The sequence below is a fragment of the Anarhichas minor genome, unplaced genomic scaffold (genome assembly GCF_050575085.1).
Source record: "Anarhichas minor isolate MPS153535 unplaced genomic scaffold, ASM5057508v1 ptg000074l, whole genome shotgun sequence".
Lineage (NCBI taxonomy): Eukaryota > Metazoa > Chordata > Actinopteri > Perciformes > Anarhichadidae > Anarhichas > Anarhichas minor.
This window is the reverse complement of record NW_027466520.1, coordinates 2,881,022-2,902,640: the sequence shown is the minus strand read 5'-3', so window position 1 is coordinate 2,902,640 and position 21,619 is coordinate 2,881,022. Positions and strand designations below refer to the sequence as shown.

General features: G+C 42.4%; 1 protein-coding gene across 1 annotated transcript; it reads right to left on the bottom strand.

Annotated features, from left to right (window-relative positions):
* Positions 1 to 6,221: 6,221 nt before the first annotated feature.
* tnk2a (tyrosine kinase, non-receptor, 2a) lies at positions 6,222 to 21,566 on the bottom strand. The gene is made up of 20 exons (XM_076080421.1): positions 21,395 to 21,566; positions 16,998 to 17,160; positions 16,814 to 16,884; positions 16,336 to 16,542; positions 16,090 to 16,239; positions 15,886 to 15,981; positions 15,474 to 15,655; positions 15,211 to 15,337; positions 14,936 to 15,082; positions 14,520 to 14,614; positions 13,777 to 13,971; positions 12,853 to 12,944; positions 12,250 to 12,294; positions 11,905 to 12,143; positions 10,109 to 10,312; positions 9,397 to 10,028; positions 8,637 to 8,772; positions 7,995 to 8,090; positions 7,625 to 7,752; positions 6,222 to 7,362 (listed from the first exon to the last, which is right to left on the bottom strand). The coding sequence occupies exons 2-20, from the start codon at positions 17,158 to 17,160 to the stop codon at positions 7,356 to 7,358; spliced, it is 3,012 nt and encodes a 1,003-aa protein (XP_075936536.1). The 5' UTR covers positions 21,395 to 21,566; the 3' UTR covers positions 6,222 to 7,355.
* Between the last annotated feature and the right edge of the window lie 53 nt (positions 21,567 to 21,619).

Below are 21,619 nucleotides of genomic sequence, written 5' to 3'. Positions count from 1 at the left end.
CCAGCTTCTTAAATGTGAATATGTGCTTGTTTCCTTTGTTTTCTATGATCGTTAACTGAATATTTGTTTGGAATATTTGTAGAAAAGACATTTTAAAACGTCATATTTGATTCTGAGAAAGTGTGATTTTTCAAACCCAAGGAGTATTCGAGAAAATAGTCTGTAGATTAAATGGCCCATGAATTGATAGGCAAGCGCACCACATGTATACCACTGTAAAGAAAATACAAACACATATTTCACATGACTTGTTGTGAGTGGATCCAAACATTACAACACTGTCAACACTTAAAAGATTAGACTGAAGTTTACATACAGCGTGTTTACTGCCTGCATAATTATCTCAAGCGAAGTCTGCATATTTGCGATCAAATGGAAAGTGTTCAGAAAGGGCTCAACTAAATCTGTGACAGAGACCTCAATTATTTTTCCTTTCTTTAAGTTTTCTAGAGGAAAAAAAAGCAGCAAGATAGCCTTCAGATAGATCTCAGAAATAATATGTGTATAAAAATAGTCAAATAAGACCCGAAAAATCTCAAAAAGAGGAAAAGGAACAGAAGCTAAGGGAACGAATGATGAGCTGTTGGTCTCTGAAAGCCAAACATGCTTTCTGCCCATGAAGGTGCCATGAGGGTTACCTTATTGCAGGCATACACAGTTATACTTCATGCCACAGTGTGTTTCTGCACCTTTGAGTGATTTTGTTTTGTTTCTTTTATACTTTATCCTTTTTGCACCTCCTGCCTCCACTCTGTCCTTTACTCCTTTAGACCTCTCCTCAGGGAGAACACATTTTCCTCTCGGTATGACACAATCGATTTCAGCCCAGTTCAAGGAGAAGTCATTTTCACCCTCTGCCTCTCCTCTCTCTCTTTCTCTGTTAATATTTATATAAGTGTCCAATTACTTCCTTCCTTCAATTCAATCCAATCACATCATATGAAATCTAATTTCCGTGCACCGTGCTTGTGTCCTACACGCAGACGATGTTGGCGCTGGACGAAATGTACGCTGTTAACATCATGTCGCTAATACGATTAAAGTGGAGCAGGTGGCAGAAAGTCTTTGACACTGTAGCTCTTCTTCACTGCAAGTTTCCACCTCGCTGTTTTCTCACACCGATATAACAACATCTTCTGTTTGTCAAACAAATCTGATTAAAAGAACAAAAACACCCTCGGCAAGAGAAATACACTATGCAACCCTGACATGTGCTCTTGAAGAAATACCATCAAGACAAATTAAATGTAGTTCTTGTTATTTGAAGGATGCATTCAACAAAAGTGCGTCTTGTAGCAGAGCCGTGTTTACCCTGCGTCTACATGCGTACTAATCCATTGTGCTCTGAGAGGCCTCCCTATATGGTGATTGAAATCACACTCCCTTTTAGTGGGAGATGTTTATGTGCTTTGATCAAGGAAAGTATATGAGGTGTCAATCACCCCATTGAGAAAGTGCCAGAAAAATTGCTGTATTTATCTTCTTCACAGAGTACGGCAGCCGCATGAGCTTCGACTTGAATAACAATAGACTTCAATGTTGAAAAAGCATCAAAATGACTCTGTAAAACATTTTCAAAATCCAGTTCTCCACTAATCAAGCACAGTATGTTCCAGTCAGTGGCCAGCATGACCCTGCACTCAACTGTACACAAAACAATCATATGGCTAGAACATTGAGCATGACAATTATATAAGGCAATCAATCTACAGTGAGTTCTAAAACCACTGGTCTTTCATTAAAAATAACTCTATTCCTATCCCATTATCTTGGCTTCATACGGGAAACGAACAACAGCCTCCTGGGTGAAAGTCCGGTTCATCCATCAACCCCGATCTCTTCACCGCGCAAACTTTACAGCTTTGGCGGCCTGAATTGAGGTGAGTGACTCAAGTTCCCCTCAAATGGACCTCTTTTTTGCATTTTTAACACAAATTGTGTTCAAGCATTTTTGTCATCAAAGAACCACAAGAACGCCGTGAGGATCGACAATGAAAATGGATGTTGAACAGCTTGTGCTTACTTTAAGCAAAGCCAGTTAGTTTGTATAACGTTCATGGACTCTTTATCATCAGCATGTGAACATTGGCAGAACAATTCAACTTACCAAATCGTGAATGAGAACCCTGCCATCACTACATCTATTAATATAAGCCATGCTGTGAAGATATAAAGACAGACAGCCTTCTTTTATCTCCAGGTGGCGTGAAAGCAGAGCTAACATCTATATCAGTTAAACAAAGCAAATATATACCGTTATGGCTCATGATTTATTATTCTTTAATTGGACTGTGAGACAAACAAGCTCTTTCTTTCACACATGCACTGACTGCAGATTATATATATCACTCTTTATACTGCGCTACCTGACTTGACTTCCTCCCTTACTCCCGCCAAAACTACAGCGAGGTAGAACGTCATGGTTTGACTCGTAGGGCCACTGACCAAGCTGCCGTATTTGAAGAGTTAGATGTGAGAACGGGCCGGCTGAGTTGTTTAAAAAGTTTCTTTGCAGATGATTGTTTTTGCCTTTGTTTGGTACATTTGTTCGCAAGCGGGCGAACAAAGGCACCTTTCAGGCCTGCAGAGATACTCTCATTTAGGGTTGGTGATTTGGGAGCACTTAGTGTGTTCTGTCTCTTCCTACAAATGTGCAATTAATCAGCTTCTAATTGAAGTTATGAGGGCGTTTGTGTGTGTGTGTTTTGTGTCTGGCTTGCTCATTTTCTCTGAGATGTTGACCCTTTCAAGTACACTCATTAGAGCACTAGTCAGGCATGGTTGCCTATGTTTGTTCTGCTTTGGCAGGAGTACAAACAGACTGGTAGCCCCGTTTGCCTCCATGTTGTTTGCCCTCGAAGTCACAGTTCAAAAACAACCCAAACGCAATGAGAGGATGGCGTTTCAGGTCCAGATCTGCGTCACTAAAGCTTGTGATTTCATTATAATGAGGGCCAGATTCAGCTTGTTTCTTCCTTTTAAACTCTGACAATTATGTGATTGACTGGATCGGACCCAAGAGACGGTTGAAGATAACAGGGCAGACAGAGGGAGTGAGATGTTCACATGGGAACAGAGGAACGGGGATATCGCGGCATTGAAGAACTAAAAAGCATCAAAATATATGTATTTATAGATTTTGGAACTTTTTGTTTTGCTGCTCAAGAAAGATTATCTGTACACATAGAAGTAAAATAAAGCAATGGCGATTCTTTTGTTAATTAATTGTCTTTTTTTCTGTCAATAAGAACAGATAAGAGTACCGATAAGGAACCGAACCAATCAAATCCTGACGATACCCATCCCTAGCTGTCCACCCAAACTATTATGCAGTTTGCTGCAGCATAGTGTGAGATTAGCCCTGGACAGACGCAAAAGGAACTTGACACAAGCACGGACACAAGCACACATGCGAGCGATCACATGATCCTCTTGGCGGAGATAATTACCGTGTGTCGAATGAGTTTCAGAGGTTCCCAATTCGAAAGGTATCATAATCGCTCTCTAGCTGTCAACATGCATCGTCCCACCATAGAAATACATCTCGGGGTAATAGGTAGGTGTCAATAATCAATCACAGAGGTTGAAAATTACATAGATTAACAAATTCAAAGAGGTGTCGTCCTTTCAGTGTAGCAGGAGCAAAGACCAGTTGTCATACATATAAATGATATTTGAGCTTGCTGTCCTGATAATTGTTTCTCTCTCTTTCACACATATTCTTTCAAATTGATTGATATGTCAAAATGAAAAGCTCGGGGGTAATTTTCCCAAGGCACTTGTCCGTGGTTGCAGAAATGGGAACATCTTCGCCGACAAACTTGTGATTTATGATGAAGTTCTTTTGTGCTATTCAAGGTTAATGTGAAGTCAAACACACAAGCGGAGAAGAAAAAGACCATTTATGAAGCAGACCACTCTGGCAGAGAAGAAAAGACTTACACTGAACTCCGACATCTTTTCAGTCTGACAAGAGTGATGCTCTGCAGTCACTGAATTTGATGTCTTTGATGTTATTCTTTGTAAAAGCGCACTATTTGAGGCAGACACAACTGCAATTTGATTGTGCTTGCATGTGACAATACAGTTGTTGATTGATTGAGCTTAGCCAGCTCTACATTAGACTAGCTAATCATTTTTAATTTTATTCAAAAGTCCAGCAGGGGGCCACTCCTCTGGTTGCAAAAAGAAGTCTGGATGGATGGATGGCAAAAAGGCCGTAGTGTTCAGTTCGGTGAGAGGTTGAGCTGAACAAAAACACACTCCCACAGACATCCATTGCTAGTTAGCTTACAGCTGAAATACAGCTGGTGCATTGGCTTTTTGATGCCAATCAAACACACAGAGACGGTGCACCTGTCCAAATTCACACCTTGAGGCTTCTGCTTCTTATTCAAACCCTACTGAACATGGAAACAGCGAGAAAACAAACTGAAACTAGAAAAACACAAAAACTCTGTGAAGGCTGCAAAACCTGCTGAATGTGTTCTATAATGATGAAAATAACTATAATTTGTTTAACCTGTAACTGCAGTAAAATGCACATAGTTCATTAGTTAAAATCACAAACAAACACGGCGGGTAAGATTAACACCCTACGATGACTATTGACACCTGTCAGTTTTAAACACAAGCATGAATTACAAAAACATCCATAATCCCAAACAAAAACACTTTGTACATCCATTATATGAAGTGAAGCAGGGACATCGTGACACCTCGTCTCCATATTTGTGTGTGTGAGACACAGAAGGTGCATGTGTGTGAGTGTATACATATATATATATGTGTGTGTGTGTGTGTGTGTGTGTGTGTGTGTGTGTTCAATGTGACAGAGTGCTTACTGCTGTAGCAAATAAGTGCAGAGCGAGCGTCTGGGGCAGTCCAGGGATCACACTGAGCACAATGCACTGCAGCTGCGATCAATTTAGGAAGCGAGAGAGTGTGTGAGCAAGTGAGGGAGATGGGAGATGGGGGGGGGGGGGGGCCTGGAGGTCCCATAATGGAAAGGTCACAGGTTTGATCCCTGAGGAAGCAGAGACAAGACTTCCATTAGAGAAAGAACTCCTGCACAGTTTGACCCCGTCGCTCTGCTCACAGTTTAGTAATCATGTTTAGACTTGAACTTCCTGTGGAAAATAATAAATAGCAGTGACGATGTTCCAATCACTTCCGTCTTTTGTTTATTCGTCAAAGTAATCAAAGCAAAAATGCAGATGTGAATATTTGTTTTTCTTCTTCATTTCCCCTGATTACATTTTCAAGGTGTTCGGAGTTATGTAGATCAAAAACGTACTTATTAAAGAGAAAAGTAAATTAAGAAATAACTGCGGTAAAGTAAATGGGTAAATAAATCAAAAAATTAAATTAATTAAAATGAATATGTTAAAACATGTTTTATAAAAAGGCATTAATAAAATAAGTTTGTAAAGATTTTAAGATGAATTCAATAGAAATGAAAAATGAATTGTGTAAAAACAGAAAATCCAAAAGAGTTGTTACTTTGTCATTATTATTCTTTAATTGGATTTATTTCTCCTCAGTATAATTTGCTTTCACCTGCTGTACTGTTTTGACCTTTAAAACTATAAGAAAATAAAAAACCTGATTTATTTTCACTCTATAAATCAAATTATAGGGCATCAAACAAACCCTCCAAGATATTGCATCTTTATTCACTTGTTTATCTCCAGTTTATTTGACCATAGTATTCTTCAGTTATCAGTCATCTTTGGTCTTCTATACCCCTGTGGAAAAAGTTGCTCACTGATTAAAGTTCAGTGTTTCCATCAAAACGTAATTTTCTTTGGATTTTACAAAAACCATGACTGTACCGTTTTATCTGTAACCTCATGTGTGGAACGGCCTCGAGAGGAGACTTTAATGTCAGCTGTTTAACATCTATTGTCATGAAGAGTTGAGCAGGTGGACCCAAAGGCAGAAGTCTAACGGCAACAGGAACTGGGAGAAGTAACTTTTAATCAAGGTAAGGTTCAACACTGAAAACCTCGACTTGAAAAGCAAACTAATGTGACAAGAGGATGAAGTGCAGGAACGAGGTGATGAGGCAGGAGAACCGGCAGGGAGCTGATTGTCTGGGAACAACTGAAGAGGCTGATTCAGAGCATGTGGGTAGATGAGCAAAGGAGGGAAAAACAACTAAATCCAGTCTACTTGACACAGTGACAGACTTTGACATTCATGAAACAGAGAACACAAACGAGAGGGACTCAAATTTCACTTTATTATAAAACATCGGCATATTTGCATTTTTCATTAATAAGCTGCTCTATAACGTATAATGCGTTCAGCGTCACATACAGCAGAGTGACGCACTCTTACATGCAAAGTAGCTGCAATCTGTTATCCATTCCGATCCGTTTAGCCGCTTGTAATTAGTCAGCGACGACATTTATCACTACCTGCAGCGCGAAGCACACATGCACACACTCATCACGTAGCAGTCGCCTACTGATTCAGGTGAATGACTGTTGAATGTGTTTATGATTATCATGCAGCTGTCATTTTACATTTAAAAGGGTATTTAAATAACTAACTTGTGGAGGTTCATATCGGTGCCTAACACCCTGTGTTCATGAGGAGATTGTAGATATCTTCACATTTCTGTTTTGGAATCTTATTGCTTACAATAAGATCAAATTCCCCCCTTTGAAAAAGCCTAAAAAGCTTTGTTTACAACACGAAAGGTACGTTAATAATACTTGTATCTTGTTCACTTTGCTAACTAGATAAATCTTGTTCTGACCAGCAGTTAATGTGTCCTCAAAAATATCCACACTCAGTTTTATGCTGTATACAATACAGCATCTTATAGGTACATTTTCATAAAAACATACATCGTTTGCTGACATGTCCCTGATTGTATATCCCTTTATTAACAGCAGAAAGGCATGGGCATTTACAGTGTTTAAGCATTAATATAAGCTAATGCGTGCAAACACACACACACACACACACACACGTGGACATGCACACATTCACAGCACACACACAGTAAAGGTTTGCAGTAGCTACCAGCGGAAGCATAACGTCTCATTATTAACGTAATAATAAAAAAACAACAACATAAATAGCAACTCTTCAAGTAACAGTGACACATTCAACGAGCTGCTCTGTTAGCTTATAATGATCATGCGTGTGTATGACGCAGGTAAGAGCAGGAATTCACAGTACAGTACAGTGAGGCACATACTCTGCTTCATGTTGCTCCGTTCATTAGAATGCATCGAGTGGAATGTGGCTCGAGTGCTTGGAGCGGTGAGTTCTGGCGTGTTGATCCGAATTACATCAGGAGCTCGTCAGTGGTTCATTACCATGAGTTTGTCCTCCGGCTGTCACTTCCTGTGAGACAGACAGACAGACAGAGAGATGGAGAGAGAGAGAGGGCGCATGTTAGAAAATCTATAATGTAATTGAAAATCTTCTGCTGAGATGTTTGAGGAAAAGTGAAAATTCCAATTTTTTTCCACCTAAATTTAAAACACTGTAAAAGATGAAATAGCAAAGTAAAGGGATAACAATTTGAATTATAGTTCTGAGAAAACAAAGTCAGATTTGGCAAAAATCATAATCAGCAGCTCGGTCCTTTTTAAGTGTCATCTACCTGTTTCGATGCGGCCCGTATGTGTCCAGCATGAGCGTGCTGGCCTGTTCCAGGTTCAGCTGGCAGCGCTGCAGAAGCTCCTCGCACTCGGCTCTCGAGCGCAGGCCCAGACGAAACAACTGCTCCACCTACGACACGGACGACGGGGGGAGGCCTTTTAGGCAGGCAGGTCGGCAAGGTGTTCAGTGCGGACTGGACTTGTGTTGCATGTATTTTTGATCGTGTTGATATTATTCTACTTCAAGCACAGCTGAGCTCAGCACAGAGCGTCACATGAGCAGAGCCACACCGCCACAATAAAATGCATATTGCTGTAAAAACCTGTACTCAAGGACACAACAGATGTGTAGACAGATGTGTATAGGTTTACCTTCAGATGATTTATGGCCTGAAGGATGCTCCAGTTGTGACTCTGCAGAGCAGCCTGACACTCCTCCAGCGTGACACCGTGTACTGCTCCTTGGACCTGTCAATGATAACAAGAATGTATAATGAATGAAGGATTAAAGTTTAAAGAAACATGACTGGATCTATGGTTTGTTTGTATTTCAAACAACTGTAACTTCCATATCAAAATAATCCTCTAAACTGTAAACAATTACAAAGCCTTGAAACGTATATATTAATAATTTAACATAAAAAACAACTTTGCTCAGTCACTTGTACAATTAATCAAATTTGCAATTCATCAAGTGCAACATATTTTTCTAATTACCCGAAAGCACTTTGAAGTTTACAGTCAAACTCACACAAACTGTTGTGAAACTATAATAAACTTTATGATTTTCTTTATGATAATCCTAAACTAACATTAAAACAATCATCCATCCAGACAGTGGAGGAGCAGGAGATAAAGTCTGACTATGATGAGATCTGCTGCTTTGTCAGCATAAAATTAATAATCAATACAGAGACTTTTAAATGTTTTTAAAACGTTACGTGAAGCTATGTGAAGATAAAGCAATGAGGAGGAAAGGAGAAGATAAAAACATTTCCTTTTCCTCTCCTTTACCTGTGCGACGCTCTGCTCCTGTTGCATGCTGGGAGCTGCAGTTCGCCCGTTGTTGTTGTTGTAGGAGGAGTTTGGTTTGGCTCCGCCGGGATGCTGAATCATGGGTTTCACAGCCGCCATATTGGCTGTTCCATATCTGACACAACGTATAGAAACATTTTCAACAATTTTCAACAATTAGAATCAATGATTCCAACAGATAACAATGTTTATATTTTATTTATGCTTCAGTGAGCAACACAAATGCAGCTCAGTGAGGCCGTCAGTCAGACAGCGTTTTATTCCTCTGTATTGAGTGCGGCTGCTCTCTCTCTCTGGGTGTTACGTGAGCTTTCGTTTTGAAACTGTTGTAATACCTCATGAACTGTTAGTGTTTCTAGTATTTCAGGAACAATCAGACTGAGCTGGAGAAGCTGATTTATTGTAGAACATGCAGGAAACTTGTGGGTTGCTGATTGCTAACAAAACAATGTCTCATATTGACTTGGAGTTATTGATGCTATTGGAATATATTCCAAGTATCGCTTTAATAGAGCGAGCCTCTTAATGCTTTCTGTATAAACTTGAATTTTAAGATGTTTTGACAGTTAGACACACTCGTCTCTGTGTGTACGATAGCAGACGCAACCAACTGAAACTTCTCCTGCGTGTTGGAGAACTACGGTGGCTGACGCAAAAACGTGAAAACACTGATTATAATATATTATTATATCGCTGGCTAACCAAGATAGTTGGACAGTGTTTGATATCAGAAACACACCTTTCCAGAAAAGCTGGTCGCTCTGGCAGCGGGGCGGGAGTAGAGCTGTCAACCAGTGAGGAAAGGCCACGCCCCTCAGTAAAGGTGAGGGGATCCAGTAAGGAGCTTGATGCGTAGGAGGAGCCACGAGCTGCGAGCCGTGATGTGGCTTGAGCAGTGGAGGAGGACAAGTTGGAGGATAGAAGGGGACCCAGGTGTCCGGACGCCCTTCGTGGGGAGATGGAGAGGGGAGGAGGAGGCAGGGCCACGGGGTAGGAGGACAGCGGCGGAACCAGTGGGAGGGGGGACGAGGAGCGGGAGCCCGGCTGAGAGAATGCGTGGTCTCTGGGTGGGATCTGAGGGGGCGTGTCTTCCCCTTCGCCCATGGAGATGGAGCTGGAGCGTGGCTGCGGGTGGGTGGTACGGGCGGTGAGGTTGCGCTTGGAGGGACGCAGCGGGGGGACGGGGCTGCGGGGAGGCAGCACCGGCCGGTCCTCGAAGCAGCAGGAGAAGGAGGACGTGGAGGTGGGGGAGGGGGAGGGAGGAGGCAGGTAGATCTGCCGGTGGGGGCCCAACGGAGCCAGAGGCATGGGGAGCGGGGAGGAGGGGAGGGAGCGGCCCGTTGACATCGGAACCTGCAGCTTCACCATCACCTGCACCCAGACAGAAATAAAAGCAGTTGTCTGTTTGTGTGTATCATCAAAGATTACTTTGAAAACTACACGTTCATTACTTCTCTCTGTAGTTCTTGGAAGAGGTCGGCCGACTGCGACTCGCTCCTGATCGCCATAGTGCCGCAGGGCGTGGCCGCGGCCTCCTCGGTAAACCCCTTGTTGATAGACCGCACCTCCTGGTCCTCCGATTGGTCCTCGAGCTCCGTCGCGACCACGTCGTAAGATGGCTGAGGGAGAGGCCAGTCCAAGATGGACGGAGTGTCCTGAGGATGAGAATGATGGACAATGAAGTAAAAAAGTGATGCACAAGTTAAATTAAGCGGTGGTTATACATATGGATCCATAGTGGAAGTAGAACTTCTTGGATCGTTTCCATTTGTAACAATGCTTACAACACAAAATCCAGCCTTGGCTCGCTTCACATGTCTATGGTAAAGAAGCTAGTTTTACAAAAAACAATCTGGCATTGTTGTTTATTTAATATTTCTCGTTCTTAGCGGACTTTAACGAACACCAGTTCCCATAAGCCCTCGACCTTTATGCTCAACTCCTAAACAACTTCACAAAAGGCGAAGATGACGACATTTCTATGTTGTAAACATGTTAGACAACGTATTAAAACTCCACCATGAAATTCCAGCTTTGAAGGGAGCCATAAGATTAGGGGAAGATGAAACATTCCTTTGAAACCCAAAGTAAACCGCTACAATGCACATGATCAATCACTGAGCATGAATCCACCACACTGCACTCCCCTCGGCCTCATCCAACGACACTAAATGATTCCAGACATTTCTTAGCCAAAGGCCAACGTCTGGACTTTCTTTTGAGAGCGCAGACGGTGTGGGCTTGTCTTTGACTTCAGGATTATGTGATGCTGGAGCACAATTGCTTTCTGTTTGTGTTGGCGTGCGATGGGAGAACCAAAAGGTCAAGAGGTAGCTGAAATCCCCAGATAGGGAATCATGTGCGAAAAGTGTAAAAGCGATCCCTGTCAGCTGAATGAATGAATCAGTATGTGCTGCTCCAGAAAAATGCACATCATCCTTCACATCGACTTCAGCGAGATAAACGGTTACACAGAACAGAAAACAGGTGTTACGAAAGGGTCATGTCACAAACGGGGCTAACCGAGCTAGCACGACAGCTACAGCAAGCTAATCTGCTAGCGTCTGTACAACCGGCTGTGCTAGCTGTTATAACAACGCTACCGTATGCAGACGACACAGTGTTGTTTCATGTGGTTTTATGTTGCAGTGGATATATTTCAGCAGGAATCTGTGTTAAAAAAATAACTTTTCTAACCGTTTATTCTACAATCTATATTTATTTGACTATTATTCTGTATGTTACTCTGCACTTCACTGCTTTTTGCTCTTCTGGTTCGATAATAAACGACATTATTTTCTCAGTATTGTACTCTGTGAAGTGACAAAGTTGAATCTTATCTAATATATTTAAGTCCTTGAATATTTCTGCATTAATAATTTTATTATTCATGCCTGTGTACTGTATGCGTTTGCTTTGCATGTTTCAATAAGTGCAATTTTTTACTAATTTTGTTCGATAATTTGTTTTTGGATTTTGTTAAATCTGTCCAGGGGCTATAGATGAAAAATAGCCTTCTGACGAACTCAGGTGGTTTAACAACAATGTTTATATATGTGCACTATCCCTGTTAAATTAACCAGCAAATAGAAAACATTTGAATCTAAGTTATGACGCTTTACCGTCTTTTAATTTTAATTATGTGCCCTTCCATCATCCTCACATGTGTAGCTTTTACCCTCCTTTATTCTTAAAACTCACAGCAAATTATTCTCGCATCCAACTACTCTTCACTCTCTAACTGCACCTTCAGCGTGTCCTCATCCGGCTGCCGCGTCTCAGTGAGCGGCGAGGGCGTGGTCGAGCTGAAGCTGTCATCGGTGAAGTCGATGAGCGACACCTCGCTCTTGGCCGAGCGCACGCCGGACCCCTCCCAGGGTCGCAGCTTCAGCCCCAGGGACACTCCCAGCCTCTTCAGCCCCGAGGAGGCGCTGCTGTCGTCGGCGTCGTCGTCGTAGTCGTCCATCACGGAGTCGTAGAACGGCTCTGCACACACACACACACACACGCAAACTCCAGAGTCAGGAAACATGTATTTAAAAGGAAGGATTGTAGACGACAGACTGCAGAGGGGAAGAAGAGAAACACTCACTCTTCAGCTGGACGGCAGGTTGAGGCGGACGAGGAGGAGGTTGCTCTGATAAAGAGAGTTTTAGACATTTAGTGAGTTAAAACCACTCTGAAAGAAGAATGAGCTGAGTTTTCTAAAAGAGAAGCATGTGTACAACAAAAGCCACATAGTATAAGCAGTGGTGGAAGAAGTTTACTCAAGTAAAAGTATTCCTTTACCGTCCCTTTTACTGCGGTAGATGTTTAGTTTTGTGCCAATTTTAACTTTTTTACAAACTGTTGGGTAGTTTAATCTACAGCGATACATCATATTCTATAAAATCATCATCATTTGTAGCGTCGCTGTCCTGTGAGAACCACGTACCTCTAAGTAAACTTCTCATGAGCTTGGAAAAAAAGCCGTCAGCTTTGTGACGATGCATTTTCATGATCCAAGAGGCTTTTTAAGTCGTTTATTCAGCTTAAAGAAGTCGGAGAATTTTCTTAACACTCGAAAGAAAACTTCATCCTTCAGTTTATCAGAAAAAAGTACCTCAAATTTGAATTTAAGTACAGTACATGAGTACATGTACGTAGTTTCATTCCACCACTGTGTGTATGTGTTTAAATGATGAGATGGATTTACTCTTGGAGCGGTTGGGGAGTTTGGTGGGCCTGGCGGTGCTCGGGTCCACCCCGAGGACGTCAGGAGGGTCCATGGGGTTCCCCAAATACAGACTGAAAGGGAGCAGACAAGTAAATCACATTCAAATTCAGCATGGGTTACTATATAAAGGCTACAAAATGGAAGATTAAATGTGCTTGATGACAGTAAGAGCTGCACACACTTGTGCTGCTGTAATCACTGCCAGTTAAAATGTCGATTAGAACATTGAGGCTTTTTTTCTGTTCTTGGATCAGTTGCTCTGGATTTGAGCTCGGTCTTAAAGCAGCTTAACAAGTACATCATGTGTTGGTGAACTGACGCACTGCTGCACTCCAGTGGAGAACAAGCATTGCTGCAAAAGCACGTGGTTCAAGCTTGCATTATTTTATAGTGTATATTTGTAGCTTGTGTTTCATGCTGTGTTGTGTGTATTGTTTGTACCTTTACTGTACTTGGGAGGAAGCAAAGACACATTTCCACTGAGGGTGGACAATGAAGTCATTCTAATGTAATACTTTATTTCGTTTACTAGTCTCCAATTTATCAAAGGGGAATCTGTGGTTTTAGATAAAGATAAATTAGTCAAGGATTAGAAAAGCAGTCTGCTACTCTTACAAAATGCGGTGTTCATCTATTCTGGCTTGTAAAATATTGGATTCTTTCCCCTGAGGAGCTGAGAGCTCATGACTACACAAACAACCGGCATGAACATGTGGAAAGATAAACCTATAATATCTGTTATTGTGATGAAACAGGGTTCAACATGGACCACACTGGACGTTTTCCCCCCCAATTCAGTGTTTTAGTTGCACATTTTGCGTTTTTTTCCCTACTAGACTAAAACCTTTCATTGACATTATATGAATAAAACTAATGTTTTATGAACTAGTGAGTATTATTAACCTGTCTATGCGATCTGCGTGTCCCCAGCTCCTGTGAGGGTCCGTGTCTCCGTGTCCGGTGTGGATGAAGGAGTGTTTGAGCGGTCGGCTGATGTCGTGGGCTGACAGACCGGCGACCGACGTCACCACGTGACGAGGGAACTGACCGACACGCAGCGTCCCCTTGTTCTGACCTCGCCACCAGTAGTGCTCCGCCCTGAAAACACACACACACACACGGACACATGAGGACAACAAAGAGAATAGCTTCTACTCTGTTTACCACATGACATGTTGACTGATTTGTATAATCCGCATCCTCATATTCAACATCATTTACTAATAAGGGGAGTTTCCTGAGTGCAACAAATTGTCTCTGTCACATGATGAATGTACCAATGGCAGCAAATCAAGCTAAAATAATTGCTGACTTGTGGGTTTTCATTAGGGCAGCTACACACACACACACACACACACACACACACACACACACACACACACACACACACACACACACAGAAGCCACAATATTTCTATAATGAGCCAGTAACAGGACAGTAATTACAATAATTTCCCACAATTCAAGGAATCCAATGACAACAAAAGATGCATTTGTTGTCTTGAAAGGATGATGTTCATTCTGCACCGACACACACAAGCAAGACGTTCAAAAAACAGTCATTTCGTTAAAATACTGCTTTTGTGTACGTAAATTAAATTGACATTCTTCTTGGGTATACAGCACGTGTTGCATATCCAACTGACCTTCCCTCTATGATGGTGATGATGTCGTTCATTTTAATCTGGAGCTTGTCTTCCTCCTCAAAGTCCTGCAGCGCTTTCATATCCGTCGGCATGGTCTGCAGAGCACAAACACGCACTTACAGTTTGAGCAAACCGCTCCACAAGTCTCATGATTTATTACTGCCATGAGCAGGATCAGAAGACACAGAACACCTCAGGTCGTCTTGTATAATGGTGATTTATTCCTTTGCTTGTATTGTCCTTTGTTTGCCCGGAGTATAACTTCTGTGTAACATCTATTAACTCCAGTGAGGGGCAATTCTGCTATTTTTACTTTTAACTTGAAAGTCAAATTTTGAATGCAGGACTTTTACTTGTAACACAGTATTTTGAGAGTGTGATATTGCGTTTACATAAGTAAATGATCTGAATATTACCTCGAGCAGGAAGTCTCTGAGGGCGATGAAAGTCGGTCTGTCCTCAGGTTTGGGGCTCCAGCACTGCAGCGTGACGTTGTAAATATCCTGTGGACAGTCGTCTGGTTTACACAGCCGCTCGGCGTCCACGTCCACCTTGTGGAGAATCTGCAAGCGGACACAATAACAGAACGCTGACGGGTCATTATTACCCGCTGAATGGTTATTTTTATCCAAAACATGAATTTCTTCCTCCCCTGAACTTTTTCACGGCAAACTAGAAAAGATGTAGGCACCTGGCTCCCATTAAGGCCCAGCCACGGCTCCTGTCCGTGGGTGAACATCTCCCACAGAGTGACCCCGAACATCCAGGTATCGGACGAATGAGAGAAAGTACGAGACTTCAGAGACTCCGGGGCGCACCTGCAGAGAGACAAGGACAAAGACGGAGACACAGAGAAAAAGAAAACGTCAGGGAGAAAGAAGAAACTGTGTAGAGCAACACCGGGACAGTTTGAATCCCTGGATGATGTGGTGTGAACCAGGACGCTCTTCTCACCATGGGAAAGGGATTTTGTGGCCCTCCTCCATGATGTAGTGGTCGGTGTGTGTTGGCAGTGCTCTCATCAGGCCAAAGTCTCCGATCTTCACCGTTTCATTGGTGGACAGCAGAACGTTGCGGGCGGCCAGGTCCCTGTGGAGGAAACGTCTCTGCTCCAGGTAGGCCATGCCGCACGCCACCTACACACCGACAGAGACAGTGGTGGAATGTGACTAAATACATCTAATCAAAGTACTTAACATTAGCAGATATTTGAGGTACTTGTACTTTACTTGAGTATTTCCATTTTATCTAACCTTATACTCTTTACTACATTTATCTGAGCGTATGATCTTATAGAATATGATTTGAGAGTTTATCACTTCCAGTTACTCTCGTGTGTGTTTAATCGTTTTGCTGTTTCACTGACCTGCACAGCGTAGTTACACAGAGAGGAGATGAGGATGTGACCCTGACGCTTTCTCAGACGATCCAACAGGGAACCCAGCGGGGCCAGCTCAGCCACCTACACACAAAATACTGCTCATCAGTATTTACACACCTTATTGGTGACTCAGGTGTCTACTTTTGCATGAACAATGAGAGTGTGTGTGTGTGTGTGTGTGTGTCTTACCATCTTCATGGGCTGTGTGAGGACGATGCCGTACAGCCGGATGAGGTTCTGGTGGCTCAGTGAGTGCATGGCGTTCACCTCCCTGATGAAGTCGTCCAGACCGTCCGAGTCCAACACACCGGCCTTCAGACACTTCACCGCCACGGACAACTAGATCGGCAGAGAGGGAGAGACGATAACCTGAGCTTGCCTTCTCATACGTTCTGCACACTCTGCATCACGTTATGTGCGTGTTTCCTTTCTCACCACTCTGCCGTTGGGTCCGGTCCACTCTCCCCTCCGCACCACCCCGAACGTGCCGTCTCCCAGCCGCTCTAACAGCTGCAGCTCCGACTCTCTGATCAGGCAGGTGAGCGAGGCCCCCGGCTCGCTGTTGGCTGGTGCCGCGCCGGACGACGCCCCCTGAGGGAGGGGCTGCTGGGGGTCGGCGTCGGGCCGTTTAACCGGAAACACCTACGAGCCCAGGATTATTTCACTTTTTATAAATATACACAGTCACTCTGCAAACATGTGAGCCGTTTGTCAGCCTTAGAATTCAGTTATCTAATAGAAGGAATTTGTTAAAAGTTAGAATGTTGCTTATCTCATTTGGCATTCAAGCTTTTGTTCAGCTGGTGGTTTAATATCGTGGTTACAGAGTCAGAGAGTAAACGTTACCAAATACAAGAGTGTGTGTGTGTGTGTGTGTGTGTGTGTGTGTGTGTGTGTGTGTGTGTGTGAGCACCTTGCTCATCCAGGACTTGCGTTTATAAAGGGCTCTTCTCCTCTTGACTGCCTCCCAAAGCCTCCTCTGACCTGCACCAAAACCATCACAAACACTGAAAACATTTCATACGTAGACGGGACTTACTATAAGCATAAATTAACTTGAATGTCGTATTTTTTAAACATATAATAAGAAGACGAACCCGGGCGTCCCATGCCGATCTTCTCCAGGTCTTCATTCTTGACATAGTCGAAGTGGGAGAGCCGCGTGACGTTGAGCTCGTCACGGATCCGCAGGAAGTACTGCTGCAGCTGCACATCTGTCAGCAACTCCAGCAGCCACTCTGTCCCCTCCTCACACTGCATCTGCACACACACACACACACACACACACACACACACACACACACACACACACGTGTACCTTGAGTGTGATGTTAATGGACACACTGTAATGTGCAGTGGAAATGGAGCAGCTATTCTGAGCTATAAAATCAATGTAAAAAAAAAAAGTTTTCCCGCTCTAACCCCCATAAAACCACAACTTCTTTAGTTTTAAACACTTGGATTAAATAGATGTTGCATGTTAATTAGTGAGCTTTAAAGGTGCAGTGATTTATTTTACATTTGGACAGAACCAGGCTAGCTGTTCCCCCCTGTTTCCAGTCTTTATGTTAAGCTAAGCTAAACGAATTTTGTTGGTATTTCTTTCTCTGCAAATACTGATATCAATATTTAAGATTTAAAGTCTTGACATAAACAAATATTATCTATAAGGATCTCTTAAATTTGTGTTTTTTTTTTAAGAAAGACATTTTATTGAAAAACAAACGTGTCAGTGCTCTCTGGTGGACAAACAATGTCACTGAGACGACATAGAACACAATGACATCCGTTATAATGCAGAAACACACATAAAATAAGACTTAGGCCCAATATGTTGCTGCCCCAGTGCATGCTGGGAGGATTCCCAACATACCTACGTCTTGTAGCTGCAATCGCATGATCAGCCCTCAACCAATCATATTAACACTGATCGTGGTTTTCTACTCGTTAAGCCGTTAATTCAAAATAAGAGAGCGCTGTTACTCGAGATAACTTCATCCAGGATTAACAAGTCAAACTGCTTTCAGAGAACCAAATTAGATTAGATGAAAAATAAACAGGATTGTTTTAGTCAGATAACAGCATGAAAAGCCTGAATTAGTGAAGAACTGGGCCCGGCAGGTTGGAAACCACTGGATTAAATTAAATTAGAATCAAATGGAGAATAGTCTGTCGTCAATTATCAATACACACACATTCACAAACACACTTGCATCCTCTCTCTAACACACACACACATACGCCCACTCTTTATCTCACACTGCATCTACACACATACTGTTATCACAGAAGAATCACTGCCATGTCCACCCACAACCTCACATTTTACCATTTGTGCCCCGACACTCTCTCTGATCCTCCCGTCTCTCTCCTCTTCGTCCTCATCCTCCCCCTCCTCCTCTCCTCTGGCGTAGGGGAGTCGCTGGTACACATAGCTCTCCCCCATACTGTATGCAGCTCCTCTCGTCCTCTGCTTGTCCCTCTCCCTCTCTCTCTCCCTCTCTCTCTCTCTCTCTCTCTCTCTCTCTCTCTCCTTTCTCTGTCTAGCTGCTATTCAGAGGCGGCATTAGCTGCGACTCTAGTTTGCTAATCTCCTCTCGGCTCCATGACCTTCTCTGCTCAATCGATAGGCGCATGCACACACACGTTCACGAACACACCGGGGGGCATTTGACGCCTCTGTCTCCAGTCGTATCACCTAAAGCTATCTATAAACTCCCTCCGTCCTTCTTCCCACTGGGTCTTTCTCTCCCTGCTGACTCACGGCTCCCTGCAGCGTCGGACACCTCCATACTTCCCTTTCTCTCCCTTTCTCTCCCCATCTCTCCCTCGCTCTATAGCTCTCCACCTCCTTCTGGCTCAGCCGCCCGAGCCGCACCGTCTGACGATAAATAATTCAGCAGCTCCAACGAGAGGATGAGAGGGAGGGAGAGGGAGAGATCTTGGGAGGAGAGGAGGGGAGAGAATGTAGATGCAAATAGGTGGACAGATGGATGGGTGAATGGATGAATGGATGAATGGCCAGGCCAAAGAGAAATAATAGAGAGACTCTTCCCAGCATGCATCTGATGGATGCAGACATGCAGCTGGTACAGCAGCTTTGCTTCACATCAAATATGACGTGGTACGTTTGGAAGAATCTGCTATGAACTGATTTCAGGACAATTTTTTTAAGAAATGGTTTCATTCAATAATACTTATTTTTAAAAACAAGCAATATTAAGACATAACTCTGAGATCTGGGAAATGATGACTGCCATTTTCTATTATTTTCTGGCTTTTTGTAGAATAAACAATTGATCAAGTAATTGAAAACAAATAAAGAAACATGATACTAAATAAATAAATTAGTTTCAAGCCTAAATCCACTGTTTAAGACATTTATCAAGGAAAAAATACATTTAAAATGCGAGTTTTTTCAGGCAAAAAAAAAGGGTTTTAAACATTTAGACCCTGATTTAAAGTGAAAATATTGTTAGAAAAAATTGACGTCAGTGTTTTTAAAATCCAGCCTACAACCCCAAGATTCAACACCATGTTTGGGTAATGATTGCAACATCTGTAGTCGTCCAAACAGCTGTATTTGATATTAGTGATATCTGTCTGCAGGCTCTTTCCCACATCTGAACTGTCTAAATACTTCAAAATATCCGTCTTTTCTACGTTTATAATGGATAATAGCTTTTACACCTACTAGTTTATTCACCTCAGCAGTGCACAGGAAAATACTACCTTCACTGAATTGCTTTCCTGAATATTAATTACACAGATTGTTGCAGCCGAAGCACACAATTTATATAACATCAAGGAATAAATGAGTTCATGTCGGTATGTTTGGTAAAAGCTCATTCGCTGAGTTTTCCTGTGAGCTTCATTCAAAATAGAATAAACTCAACTGTAACAAATAATATTTTAATCATATATTATGAGCTTCATCTCTGTGTGTGTGCGCGTGTGTGTGAGTTTTTATCGAGGGCGATGCTCTAAAAATAGGAAAGCTAAATGTAGCTTAGATTCAGTGGCATGGAGAGTGAAGCGGAGCGAGACTCAGTCGGACGTTTCCACGCGGAAGATGATTTATTGTGCTTCTGTAATTAATGACAGACTCAGAGTAGAGAAGCAGGGAGAATAATGCAGAGAGGGAACATTCAACAGCAGCACACATGCTGATGAATTTAATCAAATGATTGTTGCAAATTTCCACGGTCACTTAAAGAAGAACGGACGTTTTGTTCGTATTCTTTGGTGAGAGTTAGTTCATATAAGATAAGATAAGATAGAACTTTATTAATCCAGAAGGAAATGAATGTGCCAGAGTTTGATTAAAGATTACAACAGAAGAACATAAAAACAATAGAGTACAAATATAATATGTTGAAAGATGTAATATTGCACATATGTTCCTCTTTATAGTAAAATTGTAATTTGCTGGTAAAACGAGGGAGAAAAAGAGGAAGTTTTGGAGCGGCTGCTAACACGTTCCTCTCTAATCTCAAACCGTGTGTGAGTTTAACTGGTCTCACCCTGCAGACGTCTGCTGGAGGATCAGGAGTGACTGAGGTCACCTGGAGTTTACCTGGAGGAGGCCACGGATGGAGAGACCCCACATCCACACACACACACACACACACACACAAAGAGAAGCAGAGAGTCTGCTCTTATTCCAGAAAAGAAATAAAGAATGTAAAAGTATATAAATGAGATAAACCGACGTGGAAAACCTAGAGCATAAACTGAATTATTTTCACTTAAATTGCTAAGAAACCAAAAATAAATTGTCAGTGTCTTCATAATCAAATTTCAGGTGTGAATGCTGACCATTAACATGTTTTTTAAGCTGGTTTTGAAAGTGTGTCACTTTTACACCAACAGAAAACAAATAAGGGATTTTGTTTTTGTTTTATCGTGAACACACAACTTATCTTTTCTGAACTTTGGGAGCTTTGTTGGATTCCCCCATGAGAACTTGTGTGTGCAGAATACTCCACACAATCTCCATGTTGCGAAATAAAACACAATTTAATTGAACAATTAACTGAATAAACAAAATACTGTATTTCTGTGTGTGTGTGTGTGTCAGGTGGTTAAACATCTCCTGGGGGTGGACATGGGAACATTTCTAAAATTCTGGCTGTACACATCCAAATCATGCATTTAAATTGTGCCAGTCTGGCACAATTTAAATGCATGATTTGAATATGATTCCAGGTCAGTTCTGAGAAGTGAATGCATGCAGAGCTACAAGTACAGTTTCTTTATTAGCATGTTAATTGATCAGGCTGCTGCTAAAGCTGATAAGCCTCACTCACGTTAAGTCTCCACCTGCCTGTCCGTCAGTAAACATCTCACCGTTACAGTGTCACTCAACACATTCACTTTATTTCATTCATTAATTTATTGTGTTTTGGTGCAACATGTCGCATCTTGCACATTAAGTTAAGAGAGGAACAAGGTGCCAAAAAGAAGAAAAAATAAATAACTCCGGTATACCAACCTGTGAAGACGCGCTTTGCGGGAGACCAGCCCCTCTTCCTCCGGTCAGTCCTCCTCCTCTCACCTGCAGGAGCCCCGCGGGGAGCCGCGCTGTTTATCGGTGAATGGGTTCAATTCAGCGGTAATCCGTTATCGCTCTTCTCTCTCCTCCGTTAATTCCGGGACGCTCTTCAGTGCGCCTGTGTCGGGATGTGTGAGCGTCACCGTGCGTAACAGCAACGTGCGC